The 22,975-nt window shown below is 38.2% G+C and overlaps 4 protein-coding genes across 6 annotated transcripts; 1 reads left to right on the plus strand and 3 right to left on the minus strand.

The window, feature by feature from the left end:
• The first annotated feature begins 20 nt into the window (after nt 1–20).
• LOC122001724 lies at nt 21–1,380 on the plus strand. Of its 3 annotated transcripts, none has more exons than XM_042556617.1 (2): nt 21–797; nt 925–1,380. In XM_042556617.1, the coding sequence occupies exon 1, from the start codon at nt 91–93 to the stop codon at nt 523–525; it is 435 nt and encodes a 144-aa protein (XP_042412551.1). In that variant the 5' UTR covers nt 21–90; the 3' UTR covers nt 526–797; nt 925–1,380. The 3 variants fall into 3 exon arrangements, with proteins under 3 accessions (XP_042412551.1, XP_042412550.1, XP_042412549.1); XM_042556616.1 differs by having other exon boundaries at nt 930–1,380; XM_042556615.1 differs by having other exon boundaries at nt 21–619; nt 710–1,380.
• Nucleotides 1,381–1,873: 493 nt separating this feature from the next.
• On the minus strand, nt 1,874–7,673 carry LOC122001723 (pantoate--beta-alanine ligase-like). Its single transcript, XM_042556614.1, has 4 exons — nt 7,018–7,673; nt 5,689–5,802; nt 4,973–5,104; nt 1,874–2,152 (listed from the first exon to the last, which is right to left on the minus strand). The coding sequence occupies exons 1-4, from the start codon at nt 7,651–7,653 to the stop codon at nt 2,027–2,029; spliced, it is 1,008 nt and encodes a 335-aa protein (XP_042412548.1). The 5' UTR covers nt 7,654–7,673; the 3' UTR covers nt 1,874–2,026.
• Nucleotides 7,674–9,105: 1,432 nt separating this feature from the next.
• Nucleotides 9,106–10,038, minus strand: LOC121999504. The gene has a single exon (XM_042554176.1). It carries the CDS (start codon nt 10,036–10,038, stop codon nt 9,106–9,108), a length of 933 nt encoding a protein of 310 aa, XP_042410110.1.
• Nucleotides 10,039–10,074: 36 nt separating this feature from the next.
• Nucleotides 10,075–11,553, minus strand: LOC121999505 (zinc finger MYM-type protein 1-like). The gene has a single exon (XM_042554177.1). It carries the CDS (start codon nt 11,551–11,553, stop codon nt 10,075–10,077), a length of 1,479 nt encoding a protein of 492 aa, XP_042410111.1.
• Nucleotides 11,554–22,975: the final 11,422 nt, after the last annotated feature.

The following is a 22,975-nucleotide window of genomic DNA, read 5'->3' on the forward strand; positions in this document are numbered from 1 at the left end:
TTCTCCGTCGACAAAACTTCCTCCTCGGCTGCTCTTTTCTTCGCCGCCGGAGAACAGGGACGGCTCGGAGAAGCTCAAAGTACCTTTGTCATGGCCTACGGTGGGAGGAAGAGGACGAGCGCGATTCCGGAATCAGATTCTGCCCCGACGACCTCGGCGGAGCCGGTCAGGAGGGTCGGGAAGGAGGAGAGACGGGCGCGGCGGCTGGGGGAGGCGGCTGGGGAGACGGCGGCGGAGTGCGCGGCGATCTGTTGCTGCTGCCCCTGCTGCGTGGTGAAGATTCTCGTGATCGTGGCGGTGAAACTCCCCCAGGGGCTCGTCCGGTGCGCCCTGCGGCACTGCAAGGCGCGGTGCTCGCGGAACAGAGAAGCGACCGAACGGAAGGAACTCAGGGCGTCGAAAGACAAGCCGGCTGAGGCGTGCCCAGCGAGGTCTCCGGCAGAGGCGATGTACGACTTGGAGAATGTGATGCGGGACAACTTCTACGGCGGCGGGTTCTGGCGGAGCCTCTCCCGGAGGGAGTAGATCGACCCTCTCCCAAGTGGCCAAGTCACCGTCTGCTTGGCGATTTAGCTAGCAGGGTGCAACTGAACGCAGTCCTGAATACTTCAAGCTTTTGGTAAGTTCATGGAGAATTCTTGTCATCCACTTGAGATTTCTGTTCAGTGTACATCGATCTTCCATTCAGTTTCAGCGATTTGATCTTTAGTTAGTGAGCTGGGAGATCAGATTATGTGGAGACGGAATTCTGATGGAAAATTTTACAGTGAACTAGAGTTCATTTAGTGTTTCTAGAGGTAAAATAACTTCTCGATCGACTCATCACTCATTGTTAGAGATGTTTTCAGAAAAACAAAACGATCGTTCAAAAGGGGGATGTTTAGTAGTACTGTTAAGTTCTTGATAACCTTATGAGTGTTGCAGTGCAGTTGTGTGCTAGGGCTCCGCATGCAGGGCGCGATGCGTCGAGGTCGGTCAGGAGATTCTTGAGGCAGTCATATTGAAGCTCTGGTTGTTTGTTTATCTTTTATCACACGCGCAACCGATGCTCGCTGCAGCTCCTGTTTGATTGTACCTATCACTGTTGAAGGGTTGTGGATCCAGCGGCCGTTGATTTGATTGTCTGGAGCTGGACTTGCTTTTTTAGATTTTTTACGTGTTTGGCAGCGTCAGACAGTGGCCGTGTTGGCAGAAAGCAACGGGAGGAGGTCCACTGCAGTGTTCATGCAGAGGGAGGGCTAGCTGAAGCTCGGCAGGGCAGTCCTTTTCTCGTGCTTCATGGAAAATGTTTGCCCTTTTGGTTGATTTACCATGACCGCTAGGGTTGTTTAATTCTGTGTGACGCAGGAGGACATAATAGCAATTATTCGGAGATTCAAATTTTTAAGAACATAATAATAGATTTAACCCAAATAAATTAATTCAAAATAAAAGGTAATACCCTAACATCAATTAAATAATTTTTTAAATATACCTATCATCTTAAAAGGTCAAAAACAATAAGATGAAAATATCCCTAACGATAAATACTCTAATTAGATATTGTGAGACTCAGATAAATACAAAGAAAATTTAATTAATAATGATAAAATATAATAAAATTTATTTAATATAAATAATAACATGAAGATAAATTTAGAAGGCTTTTTTTTTTATCAATATGCTAAAATATTAAATTTATATAACATTTTAGGAAAGGGTTTAACTTTGTCTTCCATTTGTTATTGCTAGTAGTTAAACACAGGTTTCCATTTGAGGATGAAAACCTCTCAATCTCAAGAAGATATGGAACAAATCTATAAAATCGTCTCCCTTCTATATATAGATAGAGATCTACCCTTAAGTGAGAAAAATGCCATTTGTATCCTTAAAGTAAGATAAAAATAAGCATCTTTTATACTTGTATTCAAAAGTAAAGGTGCGCAACAACTTCTGGATGCTGCAGTTTATGAAGGTCGAAGCCTAAAGGACGACGATAACTACTGGCAAGCTACTGATCACAGATTCAAGTCTAACAATTGCATCATTATATGCCACATGGGTTGATTTCCATGTTGTCAATCAATCTAACTTTGCCGAACCAAGCTGCAACGCAAATCACAACAGGAGTGCGGATGTCTTCCACGGCTACCAGACTTTCTTGTTCGACTACCTGCATTTGAAGATCAACAAACAGCTAGTTTGTTAATATATTTGATACGGTTCAAATATTGTAATAATTTACCAAGTAGTGGAACTTGTACATACAAACTTGGAATTGAGATAACAGTGATGTAGCTGACTGAATGTATATGCACTCCATCGACTACATTAATACTATCACTCCATTGAGCTCTATGATGATAAATTATTTGTTCCAGGTCATTTTCGTTCCCATAAGAGTTATCTATGCTAATTTGTGGGAGCTTTCTTGCACTCTTCATATGTTGTCGTCTTAAACTCATACAACCATATTGCACCAACCTAAAGCCAAAAGATTCAAGGTAATCAACTATGCAATACTTGGACAATCTTGTTCCAATAAGAATTATTAATGCTATTCTCATCCCTCCGTACTCCTTGGTCTTACATAGTCCTCTACGCAAGACGCTACCATCCCAACAACACTTAGCATCTTGATAAAAACTCAAAACCTTTAATTTTGCACTAATACACTAATCTCTCATAGTCATATGAGCGTGTTAGTGCTGTGCAAAGAAGAAAGAAGGGTTTGGGTTTGAAGAAAAGAATGCTATCAAAAGAAAGAAAACAAAGACACAAGAAGAAGAAAACAATAATAAAGGAGAAGAGAAAGGGAAAAGAATGGAGAGAGAGAAAATATAAGAAAAGATACAAAGAGGAGAAGGGAGAGAAGTGAAGGTTGTGGGTTAATTTGTGAAAAGAATTAGGTTTGCATGAGATAAAGGAAGAAGGAAATATTGGGATATGTGATAATCTAGTAAAAGAATAAGAAAGATGGGTAGATTAGGAAATATAACCAACTAGCTTATGAAAAAATTAAATGGGAAAAGGGAGTGATTGTTCATCCATACAGTCGGCACTTCTCAAGGCTTCAACTAGAAGCAGCTTGACAAGCTCGCACTGCTGCTGCAGATGAAGAACTGGAATCTCTCAAGAATCACTCTAATTTTTGCAATGAACAGTTTGTTATTCCTGCACAAACTGCAATTTCATAGTGACCAGAGAAAAATCAAATAGGGAAACTGATGCTGGAAGGGGCAGATGCTGAAGAATCAGTAGACCCGTAGTGGGCTTGAACAAAACCAAGAACTGAAAAAGAGGTGCTGGGATCTGTTCTTTGCAGAAGCAGAATGTACTGAAGAACTGGAAAAAATTGATGCTGGAGGTGCAGCAAATCTGATCTGGAAAACTGACACTGCTCACCAGGAACAATTCAAGACAAAATATACCAGAATCTGCACACATCCAGAAGAGGGGATACAGAATTGCAGAAAATTAAACATCAAGATATAAGTGAGCACAAAAATATGGAAAGCAGGAGGTTCTGGCCTAGGCACAGTAGGTGTCATCTTCATCTGATCAATTCTGCATCATATAATGGTGATGCAATCTCGCACGGAAAGATTGATAAGCGACAAAAGTGTTCGAAACTTTTAATAGACATGTTATCAAGGGAAGGCAATCCAACTCAAGCTGGTATTTTTACAACGGAGCCTATTCTGTACAAAATGGTGCACAACAGGCTCCATACTAACCTCAACTTCTATTAAAAAAAAGTGTAGCTTATTTTTGATCCACATTGATACTTTTCCTAATTTGTAAGTTGAAGTCAGCAACTTTTCATGTCCTCATATATATTCAAGGATATCCTAGAAAAGAACTACCATCTGAAGATCAAGTTCACTCATAAGGTTATCAGATATGAAGCAAAAAACAGAAACATGTGCTCTCGAGTGGTAATCTGATTAATAGAAGAGCAAAAAGGAAATATATTGTTGGAGAATATTGGTTCCTCCATTGTGATTGAGTCTCATTGCATGATTTTCATAGTTTGACAACAAAGTTAAGTCAGTTGGTTTGGACTAATGACATTCTTTTGGACTTGTAGTTCTAAGATTTAGCATTTAGTGTAGATCATTAAACGAAGTAAATGACTAATGCCTATCTGGGTTGCCATATGACATTAGGGATAAAAAAAATATGAAAGACATGTAGCAATTGAGCCTTCTAATGCTTAATTAGGGGATCACATTACTTTAGTGGTATCCTTATGCTAGAGAAACCCCCTTGGGACGATATGGGTGTTTCAACCTTCTCTAATGATGATGAATCACTTGCATTGAACATGGATAGATGATGTATGGGTTGGACCTTGCACGCTTATAGTAATGAAATAGACTCGGTATATTCTTGTGCATCTGCATTTCCCTTTCTTATTTTGATTTTTCATACCCTTTTGTTCTGATATCTTGTGAGGTGTTTTTGCCAATTTTATTACCATCTTTGTACTTATACTTATCCCCCATTAAATTGCCATGCTGTCACAGTAAATGTTCCCAGACATGGGAAAGGCTCATTTAGGGTGTGACAAAAATATCTAAAAGAGATTGCAATGGCTACTTGAAACTTAAAAATTAGCATTACTTATGAATTAATAAAAATCAACCAAGCTAAGACTACAATTATACAGCAAAGACCTGGGTGGTCATATTCCCACATATTGTGTACCCCTAGCAGCCCACAATCACATAGATAACAACATTTTGTTGGAGAAAAATTCCATTTAGGACAGAGTTACTAACTTGGTTATCAGTTCCAGTAATCAAATAGTTCATCTCCTTTTAAAGTGTAATTTCCTTCTAACAAGCTTAGACAACATATATAGGGCTTGTTGAGTACGCACTAAAGAGAAAGTTGCTTTCTTAAAAATAAATAGAAAAGTTTCTGCTCTGTTAATGACAAATCACATATGAATTCAGAAAGAATGAAATCATTGTGTTTTGTCAGTTACCTCGACATAATCAATTCTTCCACCAGCCTTTTCTACCATCTGAATGACAATATCTTTAATTTCTTGGCAGGTGGTTTGCTCATGCAATGCAGTGTACTTAGCTTTTGACATGGAGTTGTAGATGGACAAGGCCTATTAAAGCACAAGAATGTAAGAAGATTTTTCAATTGTTTTAATATAAATTATATTATTGACACAAGAAATTGGCACAAATATACACAACTATATCACATTAAAACTAGGCACTTCACCAGCCATCCAAGCAATACTACTGTTGAATGAAAATTAATCTAAAACTAAAAGTTTACCCTAATCATTGATGGCCAAGCTTCCAGTAAATCTACAGAATAAAGCTCTAGAGGGATCCACATTATCACATAAATAGAAAAAAATCTAACCACCCCTAGATGACTTCCAAAGGTCATTAGCGATCTTTTTAGCACTTCAGTAATATAAAAGAGTAAAAGTGATGTTTTCATGCAAGCATTAGTGCAAAAAATTCGACCAAAACCACTCAATTGAGATGTTTTCCAGAGATGTTTATACTTTCAACAAAGCTTAAATATTTCCAAATAATTAGAGGAAAAAAAAAAGAAGGAATCAAATATGTACTTCATTCGTAGTATGATATTGAAACACTTCAAAAGCAGTATCGGGGAGTAATTAATAATAATAATAATAATAATAAAGAAGTAGATCATAGTTGTCAAAATGACCTTCACTCGCTCTTCAGGAGAGAGCCGCACATTGCGAGAGCTCATAGCAAGACCATCAGATTCACGTACAATCTCTGATCCAACTATTTTAATTGCATAATCAAGATCGCGTACCTAAAATGATCATCAAACACAAAACACCCAAAAAGTCACTAACAGAGTTTGTGTTGCCAAATGATGATGATAACTAACCAAAGGGGAAAATATAGCATCAAAATTAGGGTGCAAACAACATAACTAACACATGAGTACTATATATTGCACAAATCCATCTTCATTTAACCTTTCAAATGCAATGGTGCAAACAACATAGATAAAAAGGGTAGTCCGGTGCACGAAGCTCCCACCAATGTGGGTCCCGGGGAAGGGTTTATTGTATGTAGTCTTTACCCTGCTTTGCAAAAGGCTATTTCCGAAACTCGAATCATGAAGTTCAAGTCACACGGTAGCAACTTTATTGTTGTGCCAAAGCTCCCCTTCTGCAAACAACATAGATAAAATACAAAAATCCTAATAATAATAAAAAAGAATCCTCCTTGGATCAGTTCTTGTAGCTACATGAGGAGTTGCATTCACATATATTTGAAAAACAAACTCTTCTTTTCACAAAACTACGAATCTAAAATAAAGAATCAAAATGCTCTAGTCTGACCAAATTATGGCAAACTAAATGCTAAACTAAGCCCACTATCATTATCATTCCACTCAATGCACTATATCATCTGTCCATACAATTTTTCTTTTTATGACCAGGGTAAGACGATGGCATATTCAGTTAGACACAGGAGAGTAAACGATAAACTAAGAGAAACAAAGACTGCATTTCTATGGTCACGATATTATCCTAAAACAAAACTAATAGCAGTAATCATATATGACAGTTGACAACTATGAAAAAGATTTGTTCAACCATTTAATCTTTTACACAGTCCCACATTGAAAATCTAGAAGATGATTAATCCAATGTCCTTTATTTTGACTAACCCAGTTCCTAACAGGGCAGGTCTTTTGCCATGTAGAAAACCATATGTTACGTAAACATTCAAAAGATTGTTTTGAGTTTGTCTTTAATTATTCACCTCAAAAATGTATTCCACCAAAAGCAAAGTAATTCCTCTCAACTGTGATTCTACAGATGTCATACTGAAGTATCAATTTCACATATAATCCTGAGGGAAAATGTCAGTATATCTAATCAGTGATCCACAGAGGGTTACCGAATTTGATATGTTAATGTTTTTCGGTCTCTGATAATCCGTTGTATTGAAAAGAAGAAGAAGAAATAATAAAGGAAGCATTTTGAGCAGGAGATTAACATCTTAGGCATACCATTCGACATATGACGCGCCATTGCTGATAATCCTTCTTGCCAAAGATAGCGACGTCGGGCTCCACTATGTTGAACAACTTCGCCACTACGGTCGCCACTCCTCGAAAGAAGACCGGCCTGCTCTTCCCGCACAATCCCCGCTCTAGCTTCTCCACCCTGATCCAGGTCTCGTGTCCTGACCCATCATCTTCCGCTTCGATGCACGAAACGGCAGAGCTGACACGATCGGCGGTGGACATCTCCGAAAATCCGCCCTCGTAATCGTAGAGGTTGGAGGGACAGAAGACGGCGTGGACGATTCCAAGGTCGGCGAGTTTTTTCAGGTCCCCGGTGAGGTCGGAAGGGTAGGTGGAAAAGTCCTCGGAGGGGGCGAACTGGCCAGGGTTGACGTAGATGGACACGACGGTGAGGTCGGCGAGGGGGTGGGCGGTGCGGATGAGAGCGAGGTGCCCGTCATGAAGGAAGCCCATGGTAGGCACGAGAGCCACCGTCTTTCCCTGCGATCGACGCGACCGCGACCACAACCGCATCGCCGCCTTATCCCTCATCACCTCCGGTTCGCTGCCCATCTCTCTCCGATCTCCTCTTTCGTCTATCCATCCATCTATTTGACGCCGCCTTTTTTTTGAGTTCATTCTGCTCCAAAGTTTGGAAAATTTTCTTTTTGGGGAGTGGATTTTAAGTCTTAAGCCCCTTCTTTTATCCATAATTTCGTTCCTCCTTCAACAAATGGCCATTTAAAATCCCTAATTACTTAAAATATTTTTTGGAAATAATTTAATATTTTTTAATAAGGCCCATCATCTAGCGGCCATTGCATCATCGGCGGTGCTTTGGGCGGTGGCAGTGGCCGGCCGACCAATCGGAGCATCGCCGGTGCCGGCTGACCGACCCAAATACAGCTGTATTTATTTTTTTTAAAATACAAAGATTAATTAACTATCAAACCAAAAGTTTAACTATTAATAAAATAAAACTCAAAAATATAAATACTTTATTTTTTAAAAAAAATCTTAAAATATTATTTAAGACAAAGGTTTTTGGATCTTATATTTATTGGGGTAAAAATATATATGACAAAATTAATTGGGATATAATGTGGGATAAAATGATGAGAAGATATAAATGACATCATTTAACTATTTTTAATGGAATTTTATCAGTGTAATGAATTTATTATATTTTTATAGATGGTGTGGTAAAACACTTTTGAAAAATAAAAATAGACTAGAGTTTGAATTTTAATAAGGGCAAATATTTTAGCGGGCCTAGTGTATATAACTTGTACTTCAAATTTATTGGATAAACGAATTAAAAGGCAAAAGTAGCAAACCTCCAAAATTAATTGGACAAAACTAATTCAGAAATAAGTTATGTCATGGGAGGCCTGGGCCTAGTATGTGGGTTAAGTTGTAATTAAAACACACAAGCATATATTGCATTACATATTAAATAGATATTAATTGATTTATTCAAAAATAAATAATGAATTTTAAAAGTTAATAATTTCCTCGTATTAGTCATGCTCTATGGAAAAATAATACTAATATGCCAAATAATAATTTTGTAATAATTCTTTATATAATATTTTAATGTCTCCAACGTTTGTGTATAAAAGAAAACTTAGAGTTATTTATATAAAAAAATTACATTTAAAGCCTTCGTTTATTACCCCAATATATAAATTTTGTGCTTACCATAATAAATACTCAACACTCAGCTTTTAATATGGTATACCTAATCCGCATATTAACTTATAGAAGTTTTTGATTGGTCATTAGATAAAATTAAAAAGTACTCATGTAGGCTATTTAAACGGTCACTATTTTTAAATTGTCATCTTATTAGAAAAAAATTCTTACAGTAAATTACAGTTGGGATTCAATGTCTAATTAACTATTTAGAAGACATAACTGCTATATCGTAACCTCGAACTCCAATATGATCTACATGCAGGGACGGATCCAGGAATTAGAGTTGGGGGGGAGGGGGCTTGAACTTAATATAATAAATTATATATTATTATTAAAAATATATAATAAATTATATAGATATATATATAAAAAAAAGTTATTACATTATATTGTTCAACAAAGTTGTGCCCTACGAGATTTTGAAACATAAAATTCATCTATAATAGAATCTATATCTATATCTTTAGCTAAATCTCGTTCAATATAGAGTGTCAAACAATCTTCAAGAAAATCATCCTCCATTTTATTGCGAAGTGCCGTCTTCACATGCTTCATTGCTGAAAAGGCTCGCTCAGTAGTGGCAGTAGAAACAGATAATGTCAAAACGAGATGAATCAATCTAGTTAACATAATGTAAACCTTTGACCGCCCACTCTCAGTCAATTGCTGACACAACTCAACAAGTGTAGAAGCCTTCAAATTTTGCATCACATCAAGTTTATAATGTACCAATTCATATTCCAAAGCAACGATGTCTTGATTTGTGAAATCTTCAGGATAAAACTTCTTTGCAAGTTTGCAAATATCATTACTGTTAATTGAATCAAATGAATTTTTCGGATCTAAAGCTGTACTAAGAGAAAGAAGTTCCACTGATGACTCATTGAACCGAGTATTTAACTCTATCAAAATGAAATCTATTGCTACATTAAAAACATCAAAGTGATAATGATGCTCAATTGTAGTTTGCTGACGAGAACGACCAATCTTATATAGGCAATCAAGGTCAGGCACATCAATATCATTTCTCGAACAAAAAACTTTCACTTCATGAAGAAATTCTTCCCACCCGCATTCTCTAAGTTTTTGAAGGATGGTTTTGGTAGTAGAGACAAATGTAATAGCAGTCAAAATGTCTTGAGATTTTCTTTGAAGAATTTGACAAAGAGTATCTGTTGTTCTCATAATTTTATGCATCAAGTGCAAAATGAACACAAATTCAAAGCTTGCCATGTTTCTGTAAATTCCCCGAACTTTAGCCTTAGCTCTTCCATTTGGAGAATAGTCACTAAGAACTTCAAAAACTTTGCAAGTTGCAGCGTACATACCTATCAAGCTTTTTACTGAGTCATAGTGAGAACTCTAACGAGTAGCTCCTGCCCGTTGCAAATTACCAATCTGATTGGCCCCACTTCCAGAATCACGTTCTCCAATTGCCAACATATGTTCAATTTCATTTCTTTGTGCAGTATGTAACTCAGCAATGCGCTTAGTAGAAGAAGTAACAATATTGACAATATTGTCCAAATGAGAAAAGAATTCCCAAATAACACTGACATCCTTAGCGGCAGAGACCAATGTTAATTGTAGTCGATGAGCAAAACAGTGAACATAGTATGCATAAGGACAATCTCTGAGAAATAATGCATGGAGTCCATTCCACGCGCCATGCATATTGCTAGCACCATCATATCCTTGGCCTCTAAGTTTCTTAACTTGTAGATCATGATGAACAAGAACATTTGATATTTCTTTTTTCAAATTCAATGAGGTAGTATCACTAACACTTTTGATAGCAAAAAATCTTTCTGTCAAAATCCCATGATTGTTCACAAACCTCAAGATAATGGCCATTTGCTCCCGTTTAGATATATCTCGTGCTTCATCAACAAGAATACATAAGAATTTATCTCCAACTTCTTCACGAACCATCTGTTGTACTCTATTGGCCATAATATGTAAAATATCTTTCTGAATTTCTGGAGCAATATATTGGGAATTTTTTGGAGCATTCTCAAGTACAACTTCATTAATTTCCGTACTCATTTTTGTAAAAGCCTTCACCAATTCAAGGAAATTCCCACGATTAGATGAAGATAGAGATTCATCATTACCTCTAAAGGCACAACCTTGAAGTGCTAGCCATCGAACAGTGACAATTGAGGTCTTCAAACGTAAACGATTTTTCTCCTTTTCTTCTTTAGCTTGAACATACATCACATTATCAATATGCTGAGAGGGTCTCATCAAATTTTCAGCCCTTCTCTCAGACATAGTATGAGGCGAAGAAGCTGCAGAACCAATATGGGCAAGAAATGCACATGTTTTTCCTTGGTTTACCCTTTTCCAATTGTCAAATCCTTCACTGACTAGTGCCGAGATATTAGATGAATTAATATCATTCAGAAAAAGAAAACAATAAAAATAATATGCCTTATTTGTTGAAGGCGAATACTCTAACCAATGAAATTTCTGAAACCATTTTTTCTGAAATCGACGATTTTGATTTCCAAATTTTGTAGCCGGATACTCCAACATATCTGGTTGATAAGGCCCCATCTTTAGATATGAACGTCTTATCTCATCTCGTATATTAACATGATATTCACATATTGGTTTTCTTTTTCCCGGATCTCGTTCAATACAAGCAGATGATGATTGATGGTCTTTGCTAGGAGAAGAAATTGAAGAAATTTGGACACTAGGAATGAGAAGACCTTCACTAGATTGATTTTCCATTGTAGTAGGAATTGAAGTACTTTCACTAGTTTCACGATCTCTCTTTTTAAAGAAAGATGATATTAATGTCTTTCCTTTCTTTGTAGCAGATTGATGTTCCATCTTGAAATAGTTAAAATTAAATCCCTAAATAAACAAGTAATAGATTACTAATGGCTTAAAGTATAATGAATTAGGAAGGGAAATAGTTATATAACTTGAGATAAAATATAAATTATTATCTTATTCTAAAATAAAATACTGAAAGGCTGAAAGCTAAAGCCAATTGAAAATATTGATAAAATCAATTGTAAGAAAGACATTTAAATTTCAAAGTCATATGATAAATCATAATAGAACTCCATAACACCATACTGATCAAAGATTTTCAAGCTTGGATGCCCTTGCAATCCGAGCTTGAAAATCCATAAAAAAAACAAGCCACGACCATAAAAAAAACAAATCACAATATCAGATTTAAATATTGGTGCCGTGTTGATTAGTTAGTCATCAAAGATTTTTGTGATGACAATCCATTAAACAGCAATCTAACTTCTAATGACTAATGATAATCCATAAAAAAAACAAATTTTAAATCAACACGGCACCAATTTTAAATCAACACGACTTCTAATGACTTCTATGAAACAGAAGTGGTGAAGCGGTGAAGCCGACTTTAGCAAAATGGCAAAACCAACACGGCAAGTCGGCAACGCGACCAACGCCATTAGAATGTGCGATGCTTTGGCAGCGAAGTCGGCAGCAAGCCACAACATGCTCTCGCTGTTTAATGGTGGCCACGACAATGAAGTCGAAGGCGATTGCAAACATACAGTAGAAAGGAGGAGAAGAAAATATTAGGGATTTTGTTATTTAGGGTTACCTGTCCTCGGTCCTCCTGTGTCCAGAGTCTGGATGCTCATATGCTGCGTGCGAGGGCCGGTGTGGTAGTACCGATGCAGTGGAGTTGTTCCGATGTTAGACGGTGCCGGTGCCGTGGTGTGCCTTCACCGTGTCGCCGGTTATCGGACGAAGCACGCCGCGTGTGTTCGAGATGGGAGCGGCTGAGCAAGTCAAAATCAAATATTATATTATACCTATTTTTTGGGGGGGGGGGGCTGATAGGGCTGGGCTATAGCCCAGTATAGCCCTTGAATAGATCCGTCTCTGTCTACATGACTCTATAGATGCAACTAAAAGCCATCAAATGATTGCAATAAGAGCTTCTAAATGCAAATACATTGACATAATATAATCTTTAACATTGTCCTATAATACTTAGTTAAAGAAATGCAAGTAACAAAATCATTATCGTACTATCTCAAACCCTAAAATCATAATATTGAAGCTCGCCTCTCCCTTCCTCATCCATGAGGCGATAAACCAATCAAATCAAATCAGCGAATCATCGAGTCAAGTTTTATATTATTGTTGAGTTGAATCTAAAATAAAGTAAATCATTGAAATAGTTATTCATGTTATTGAACTCTAAATTCAAGGTTATTTGAACATTTAAATTTTTTATATTTTTAAATTTATTTGATTTGTTAGTGATGAGATTGAATTTGAATGGTTCACTGAGCGGACTGATATTTGTTGTCGAGCACTTCTCATAGCCTCCCTTTTCTAGGGTAATTTTTCATTCCAAAATTAACACGTTCATTGTCCCTTAGATGCTTAAGTAAACTTCAAAATAGAGATGCTATATGGAATGAAAAAGAGTATTAATCGAGAAGAGAAAAAGTATTATCTCTTTCCTTTGATTATTCATTTTCTTTCTTAGTCTTCATTGAGTAACAACATCCATTATGACATTAAGATCCTCCTACAACGGTCGTCAACCGCCATTATTGCTCATCCATTTAGTAATAGCCCCCACTATCATCTCCTTTTATAATGATTAACGTTCATCATCATTGATCACCTTTATTGTCCGCCACTTGTTAAAATAATGTATCGTTCGATTAAACATTCGCCCTCCTCATTCTTAACCTTCTCGAGCCCAAATATCCTATATTGAGCATCATCTGATTTCAAGCCTGATTCTTAGGCACAAAGTGTTATTTATTTTCGATCCCAAGTGCTTTATGATCTCAAATCGTACTATGCTAGAGAACTAAGTACCAAGTCCATTTGATGTGGCAGAATCTTGCAGACCCATGTCGCTCGTATGGTCAATAGGTCGTTCTAAGTTGTCAGTCAAGGTCAAGATGGATGAAATGTAACCTACAGGAAATTGAACCTAGAACATATGAGATAAAGGGGTTTGATTGAACCTACTCAGCACATTAATCCCAAGAATTTGCCTGGAGACAAGGCAACCACTAAGAGACTTGGCTTCGGTCACCAACATCACTCCCTCATCCTTAGTCATTCACACCCTCCTTATCTCAACATTGGATCCCAACATCTCCCCTGACTCACCCTCAGTCATCAACATCCTCCTTCCCTCAGCATCAAATCCCAATATCACCCCTGACTCAATTTCAAATCACGGCATTTCTACCTCGGCCTCAATCATCGACATTCTCTCTGCCTTAGCATTAGATATTCTAGCATCATCCCTGTCTCAACCTAAGTCGATGACATCCTCTCACCCTCAACCTCATATCCTAGTATCATCCATGTATTGATCTCAGTCCCTGACATCCTCTCTACCTCAGCCTCAGATCCCGACATCATCCATGTTTCGGTCGTATTGGTCGATGCCCTCCATGCCATGCCTCAGCTCTTGACACCACACCTCTCTCAGCTTCAGTCATCGACATCCTCCGTGTCTTAGTCTCAGATCCTAACATCATCCATGTCTCAGCCTCAGTCGCAAACATCCTCTCTCGACTTTAGTCGCTGACAACCTCTGCATCCCAATCTTAGATTCTAACATCATTCATGTTATGGCCTTAGCTGTCAACATCCTCTCTTAGCCTTAATCACCGACATCATTCCGAACTTGGCCTCAAATCTCAACATCCTCCATATCTCGTTCAGTCACCAACTTCATCTATCCTCAAGATCACTCAATATCAAGCTCATTTCCTCATCCTTGGACACGAGCCACACCTTATGTTGGTCCATTGAATGCGTAGGGCACACGTGGAATCAATATAACTACCTCAATGATGAGGTTGGCTTTTCTAGAAGATGTGGGCAACGATGGTCAATATTCCAAAACTTGTAGCATCAAGCGACTGGAGAAGCGGCTATGTGGTTGTCAGATCTGATCTCTTGAATGACCTTCTTCAAACACATGGCGCTTAGTGGATGGAGAGATAACTAACGACTATCAAATCTGGTTCCCTCGCTGGTTCATAAGAAAATAATGGAGCAGAATGCAACATCTAACTTAGAGATACTCTTATGATAGTTATATAAACCTCAGATAAGGTAAGTGCAAGGAGTCTCTCTCACACACACTCTGTTCGATTACATCAAACTCTCACACTTTCTTCTTCTTGCTCCTCTACGAGCTTCATACCGCAAGCAAACCTTAACTTGAGCATCAAAGTGGCTTGCCAAAATCTCTCCTCGACACCACTCTAACCCTCTGTTGAAGTGTGTTTCAAGTCCTCTGCATCCTCTTCATCGATAATCTCCAGAGAGTTGCACGTTTGCTTGTTTGTTGACTGGTGGATTGACTATTTATGGTATTTACCCAAAATAAATTGACATTATCTGCGGGAACTCTGAGCCAAGATGCTATGATGGTTGATACTAGAAGAACCACTAACAACCACGACTCCATCAGAGAGAGAAGCCATGATGAAGTAGTGGTCATGACACAAGATGACATCAATCAACTGGTCTTCAAGATAGTACAAGAAACACTGCAACAATACCCACTTATGCAACCACTACTAGTGGGAGCCCCTCCTCCCTTAGTAAGCGTGCCCCTTCCTCCCTTAGTAGGTGCACCCTCTCTTCTGGGTAAGATGTTACCACCCTTTATGGGAGTATCACCGGCCATGATCTCAATCAATAGGGGAGCAACTCTCCTAGTTGAAGGTTCGCATAAATCACGAGTAAGGGAGACATTTCCTCATGACCGTAAAGGAAAGGCGCTAGCCTTCAATGAGGGAAGTATCCAAGGAATACCCTTCTCTAGAGAAGTCCTTGAACAAGAATTGTCTCACCATTTTTGATAGCCATAATTGGGCGAATACACAGGATTGTCGGACCCAGAAGGTCATCTATATCACTTTGAGAGTGCTTCCTTGATGCATCAATATATGGATTGCATTAAGTGTCAAGTCTTCCTGACTACTTTGTCAAACTCGGTTCAACAGTGATTCAGTTGACTCTAACCTCTCCTATTAATTCTTTTGATGAATTCAAGGTTGCTTTCTTGCACCAAATCATCAGCAGTAAGAGGTATCAAAAGACATCTCTTAACATATTTACTATAAAGCATAAGCATCGAGAATTCCTCCTAGAGTACCTTCAACAATTCAATTAAGTCATTTGAAATGTTGTTATGTACAATCCATAAGTATACAATTCTCATCAAAAATAAAATAAAATATCGATCCCATGAAAACTGTTGATTATAACCCAAAATATAAGATATCTTAGAAAATATCCCTATGTGTTCTTTATAGTTTCCAAATTAGGTTGACCCTATCTAAATCAATGGGCTCCGTCAAAATAAGGTTTTTATCCCTTAGACTATGTTTTCATGGTTCCACCCTGAACCAAACTTATAGAGTTTGAAAATATATTCAATTTGATAGGTCATGGACCCCATGATTCAACTCAAACTAAAAGTTATGTCCATTCAAAATTTGCTCTATTGCTTGGGCCATCGTGGGATAAATTTACACCGTCATGCATGGGAAGCATGACCGGGGTGTGTCCGGTTCTATGAGAGAAGGATGGTCTTGCTGGGAAGCATGATCGTGCCTGGGAAGTATGCCCGAGGTGTGCCAAGCTCTGGATGCAATTGGATAGGGAACGACCATACTTGAGAGGCACAACCAACCCGTGTTGCTTTCAGGAGAGAAGCACGACCATGCCAGAGAGGCATAGTCAGACTATGTTGAGCTTGGGATGACTTTATGGTTTCCAGATAGATCAGGGGCATGCCTAGGAGTCACAACTAGCCCGTGTTGAGTGTTTTTTGTCTAGTTTTCACTCAGTTCTTCATTTAACTTTGGTTGTAGGAACATGCTTGTTTCATGGGACACGACCAACACATGCTCCTTGCTCTAGCTCCATGTTCCAAGGATTTTATGAATTCATTTTTGTTCCAAAAATGTGTTGTATCAATGAAAACACTCAAAGAGCAGTTCTCCAAACTAAAAAAATAAAAGTAATAAAAACAATAGAAAGAAGTTATATGTGTACAAAATATGCTCATGAAATGACATAGAATATATGCAAAATAATGCTATAAAATACATAAGAAACACACACATATAACATCCCGTCAACTCTCTCAGAGATCTTAATCAGTGCCTTCTTCTAGGGTTTGGTTGATGGAGATTTCTTCAGGTCCCTGGTGAATAAGCATCCAATGAACTATGAAAGGCTGTTGTAATGAAAGAAGAAGTTAATACACCTAGAATAAGTCCAACTTGCATGCAAGGGTGATGCTATCGTGGCCCCTCGGCTAGATAAGAATCCTCTTCCACCTCCACCCAAGAATAATATCCTCCATCAATTCCTCAACTATGGCCCAACTTGTAAAGAGGAGTGATCAATGTCCCAAGTTGTATAGAAGGGTTGATCCCACTGCCCTAAGGGAAGTTGATCAGTTTTTGTACTTATCGTCAATCATACACTCATGACACCTAAGAGTGTTTCGAAATAGCTTGTTGAAGAAATCAACCAGGTTATAAAGGAGATGTGCCAAGGTGGGAGAACTTCACCCATTACTATTAGGCATACACTTGGTTGATACACTCGACGTGATGATTTGGGAGATCGACATAATTTGTACAGAGCTGATTTAGTCCCTAGACAAGAGCCAAAAATGCCTCGACACCACTCCTTGGATAGTTGAGATCATCACTGAGATTGTCAGGATAACTCCGCCCATCGAGACGACATTAACACAATCTCAAGTGGTTCTACTAATGTAGACTTCAACTGAGTCAAGAAGATTCACATACAAAGATTGGAGAACTAACGCATCGGTATCAGAAGAGGTCGGGAGAACGACACTCTTATAAACTATGGGCCCCAAGATGTAGAAGGAGTTGTCACCCCGCATGATGACGCCTTAGTGAGATGCTCTACTATAACTAACTACAACGTGGTGAAAGTGTTCATGGACATGGGAAGCTTAGTGAATGTGGTGTATAGAGATGTTTTTGATCAAATGCAAATCGACTGAAAGGAGATACGACCCATGTCAACTGCTTTGTTTGGATTTACAAGTCATGAGTTATAACTGTTGGGGCAAATCAACCTCCATCTCTTGCTAAGTGAGAAACGTTTGAGATGAATCTGGAGCATCATCTTCACATTAGTCAACACTCCATCCTCTTACAATGTCACCCTTGGAATATTGGCTCTCAACTTATTCTGCACGGTGGTCTGTACCTTTCATCAGAAGCTGTAGTTCCCAATCTCAGATCTAGTCAGTGGACATTAGAGTGCTGCTTGAAAATATTACGTAGAGATGGTTAAAACTGACCTTAGGAAAGCATAAAGAAAATAGAATGACTTAGATAAGAGAAGTACACCCCTTACTAGAAGTGTTCATCCCTCAACCGATCCGTGAGAAGGAAAAGAACTCAAGTGACCTTGAAATGCAACACATTTAAGGCCTTTTTGTATCTTTTTCTTTCCCCTTTCTTGTCATTCTTCTTTGTAAATATTCACATTCTATCAAGTAAAATCGTAGTCTTATGTGTTGTTCATCTCTTCTTGCACAACAGTCTTACGACAGATCCAAGACTCATTGCCCTCTTATCTCTATACTAATGACTCTTCCTTACGACAAATCCAGAACTCCTAACTTGCGCTAGTGACTCAGTTTTACGATAGACCCGAGACTCATTGCCCTCTTAACTCAATGCTAATGGCTCCACCTTATGATAGACCCAGAACTCCTATCTCTGTGCTAGCGACTCAGCCTTACGACATGCCCGAGACTCATTGCCCTCTTAGCCCTACACTAATGGCTCCACCTTACAACATGCCAAGAAATCCTAGCTCCACACTAGTAACTCAACCTTACGACAGACCTGAGACTCATTGCCCTCTTATTCCCATGCTAATGGCTCTATCTTAAGACAAAGACTCACCCTTATGATAAGTCAGAGACTCATTGCCTTCTTATCCCCATGCTAATGGCTCCACTTTATGACAAGTCTGGAACTCTTAGCTCCATGATAGTGACTCATCTTAAGATAGGCCCAAGACTCATTGCCCTCTTAAAACCACACTAACGGCTCCACCTTGCGACATGTCTGGAACTCCTAGTTTCGCACTAGCGATTCACCCTTATGATAGGCTCAAGACTCATTGGTCCACACTAATGGCTCTGTCTTATGAGAGGTCTGGACCTTCTAGCTCCGCCCTAGTGACTTAGCCTTACGACAAGCTCGAGACTCATTGCCCTCTTAGCACCTAGCTAACGGTTCCATCTTACGACAAGTCCATAACTCCTAGCTTCATGCTAGCAACTAAGCCTTATGATAGGCTTGATCTCGGGAAACTCAAGCCTCAGCTTCGAGCATCTCAACTCGGCCATACAATGCAACCCAATCTTCTAGGAAGAACATTTATCCCGAGTGCCTCATCCTTCCTTGCTTGGTAATCTTAGATTATCAGTTTAAGTCATCTCAAAAGATAAGTCTGCAATTGATTTTGTGTCATTTCAATTTAGTATTTTTTTTCTATCTCCAGTAATGATTGTCACACAAATGGGAGCCTTATGATGAGCCTAGAATTTCTATCCCGACGCTAGTGACTCAGCCTTACGACAAACTCAAAACTCCTAGTCCCGCACTAGCGATTCAGCCTTACAATAGGTATGGATTCTTAGGCTCGAGCTAGCAACTTACCCCTACCATAGGTAGAAACTCTTAATCCTAAGTTAGGGACCTCACCCATGGTGGGTTAGGCATTTCTATATTAGGGACCCTTAGTCGAGTCACTCATCGCTCAACACTCTTCCATGAAAACATGTTAAAAAGAGAAGAATCATACCACTCAATCAAGCTCTCAACCAGGCTCTCAGCCACTTCCTACTTAAACTCTTTTGGAAGGATCACACCAATTAGCCAAGCTCTCAGCCACTTCCTACATAAACTCTTTTGGAAGGACCATGCTACTCAACCAAGCTCTTGACCACTTCTTACTTAAACTATTTTGGGAAGATCACGCTACTTAGATAACCTTCGGTCTTGTTCTCAGCCACTTCTTACTTCATCTCTCTCAGAAGGGTTGTTTCCTTAGTCGCTACTGTTAGTATTAGTCCCAGTACCAATTATGAGATGATTGTAAATAACTCATTTTGTATCTTATTTCATTATTAATAAAAAGAAAAGTTGGTTATTATATTTATTTCAGTTCATTGCCGATTAAATAAATATAATAATGTTCTTGGATAGTAGGTTCTTATCTACATCATATCAATTGGTTGAATTAATAGTGAGACATTATAGATATACATGGAATACTACTCTTAACTATTCCTAGTTAAGCATTAATATACAAGGACAATATTAATACGTTGAGATTAGCATGTAGATCAACGGATGACTTGATCTTACAAGTCATGGATATGAGATATCAGGTTGACACATGAGTATATATTAGAGAATATATACTGAATGACCCACCATGAGAATGTTTCATGGATCGTTATATGAGTGTCATAAATATTTTCATGTGACTATTAGTATGAATAGTCCTTAGACCTAAAGTCACTACGGTTCCCTATATAAGGAGTTGTGTACTTTGGTATCGACAAACGCCACCTGTAATAAGGTGGACAATAAAGTCGATCATTGGGTATGCAATAAATTATGCGGAAGGATGTGAGTGATGTAAATGAGATCTATCCCTTTCATGTGACGGAAGCGATATCTAAGGGCCCCTTAATTAGTAGAACACAAGAAAGCATGGTCATGCGCAAATAAGTTAATATGAGATATTGAGTTTATTTGATTGAGTGTGTCTACTTAGAGATCAAGAAACACAAAGGTTGATAAGAGGATGACACGGTCTATGCCTCATTGATTAATCTAGATATCGAGGATAGAGGGACCAACTCATACAAGATAATAGCCATGGACAGGTTAGGTCGAATCTCGACTTTCTCGTCACTTGGGTAGCAATGATGTCTTGCTAGATGTCACTCATTGCTTATGTATCTAAATATTGATTTGGGTACATTACCAACATTACGAGAACCTATTGGGTCACACATAAAGAACAAGTAGATATGGAGATGGGGTCATATAATGAATCATTGAATTAAGTCTAATCTGAATTGGACTTATTGAGTAAGACTCAATTGAATCTAATTATTGGATTAAGTCCAATTCAAACTAGACTCATTGAATCAATTCGAATGATTGGAATGGTGATTCATTGAATTCGAAATTGCATGAGAATCAATGAGTTAGACTCATTGGATGAACTTGAGTTCACAAAGGAAGTTGAATAGTCAAAATTGAACCATTGAATTGAATGGTCAATTTTGAGCCATTGGATTGGAAGATGAAAGGGTAAAACCCTTTGGTATTCATGAGATGGATATATATATATCATTTTGGATGATATTTTCATAAGGTGAAAAACCTTTAGTCTTCTTTTTCTTCCTCCTTCCCTCTCTTGGTCGAAACCCCTTCTTGCGGTTTCTAGCACAACCTTAGGTGGTTCCCATCTCTATCTTGTGAGTTTGTGAGACAAACAAAGACAAGACTTGTTCATGTGGATACCATAGATGTGCGAACGTGTGATCGTGCTGAGATCCAAGTTGTCTGGAGTCTGTGAGCACGCATCAAAGGTATAACTACTATCATGTAACTTAGTATAAATTTTTTTCTTTCCATTTCGCATGGATCTCCTGGAGGAACTAGAAGTTTTCCACTGCGCTTTCACGTGTTTAGCGCCTTAGTTCCTTATAGTGGTATCAGAGCCACTTGCGAAGGGATATAATAAGTTTTAGAATTTTATATATGATATAGAAATTGCATGATAGGTTTACTGTAATTTACAAAATTATGAGTCTCGGTCAGACTATAAGTCTCGGCCAGATTGTGAGTCTCAGCCATATTATGAGTCTTAACTAAATTCTGAGTCTTGATCGAAATTAATGTTTTGTTAAGAACAAAACATAGTTAGTATGTGACCAACTAGGTCTCAGCTGTGGCGTTGCGGCTCATAATTATTGTTGAAATCATAGTAAATTTATGTCATAAGGATATTGTGAATATATATGATATGGTGCATGGTTATGACCCTTGAACCCCTATGTGATTGTGTGTGATGTTATAATTCATAATACGACCTGCGTGTCGTGCCTTCATCCTTTTATTCTTATTGTAATTTTAGACTACACTTGAATGTAGCTCGAGTTTCTTTAGATTTTGTAATGTACAAAATAGAAAGGAGTTAGTCTACTAGGCGACAGGTGAAAAGGAAGGAAGGACAACAACACATGACGACCAAGAAAGCGCTTGGAGAAGCTGCTTTGACCTAAGTTGACTTATCACTTTTCTCATTGGCTTGAGAAGATCGTAGTTTATGGGGGTCATAACCATGTCACGCTTTAATTTATGCATATATGTGATGTGTGCTTTGATTGTATGCGATACATGTCTAGTTTAAATATAATCAAGTCCTTTTAATATATGTCTACCAAAGTTTAGTACTCACTTTTAGCTCGATCAATTGCAGTCAGGTTTTGCCAAAGTAAAGTGACTCAATTTATCTTGCTAGAGTACGACATGACAATTGTGATGTCTGACTATTAAACTTGGGTGTGACTTAACTAAGTTGTCTCATTTAGATTGAGAGCTTAGAGGCATATCCCATAAGATGGAATTCAAATTGTACTAATCTTGGGTGATTAGACAAAGCTAACTCAAGATGAGCTATAATATGAATTTCATAGGATGGGCAAATAAACAAATAGTATTATTCATCTAGCTATATAAGAGTTGTATTTGATGCAATTGGTATATGATGCCTACCTACATTATACGAGTCTTGGATGATTAGCCAAAGCTAACTCAAGATGAGGTATAATATGGATCTTATCCCACATGAATATTATTGTGATTGGATTTAGAGCTAGTAGTGTGAGTAAAACCACAACCATGACTTGCTCCTACCAAGTTTTATAATTCTATGAGAGAATCATTTAATTAAAGGCCTAATTAAATGATCGATATATGATACTAAGTTCTGCATTATGTTGTTGTAGATTATCATGTCGTCAAATACGTCGAACACTCTCTCTTTGTGATCTGTCCTAGATAAGGACAAGCTCAATGGAGCTAACTTCTTGGACTGGTACAAAAACTTGAGAATAGTTCTCAAGCAAGAACGAAAGCTGTACGTCCTAGAGCAGCCTATTTCTGAAGCA

Source organism: Zingiber officinale, chromosome 7A (assembly GCF_018446385.1).
Source record: "Zingiber officinale cultivar Zhangliang chromosome 7A, Zo_v1.1, whole genome shotgun sequence".
Taxonomy (NCBI): Eukaryota; Viridiplantae; Streptophyta; class Magnoliopsida; order Zingiberales; family Zingiberaceae; genus Zingiber; species Zingiber officinale.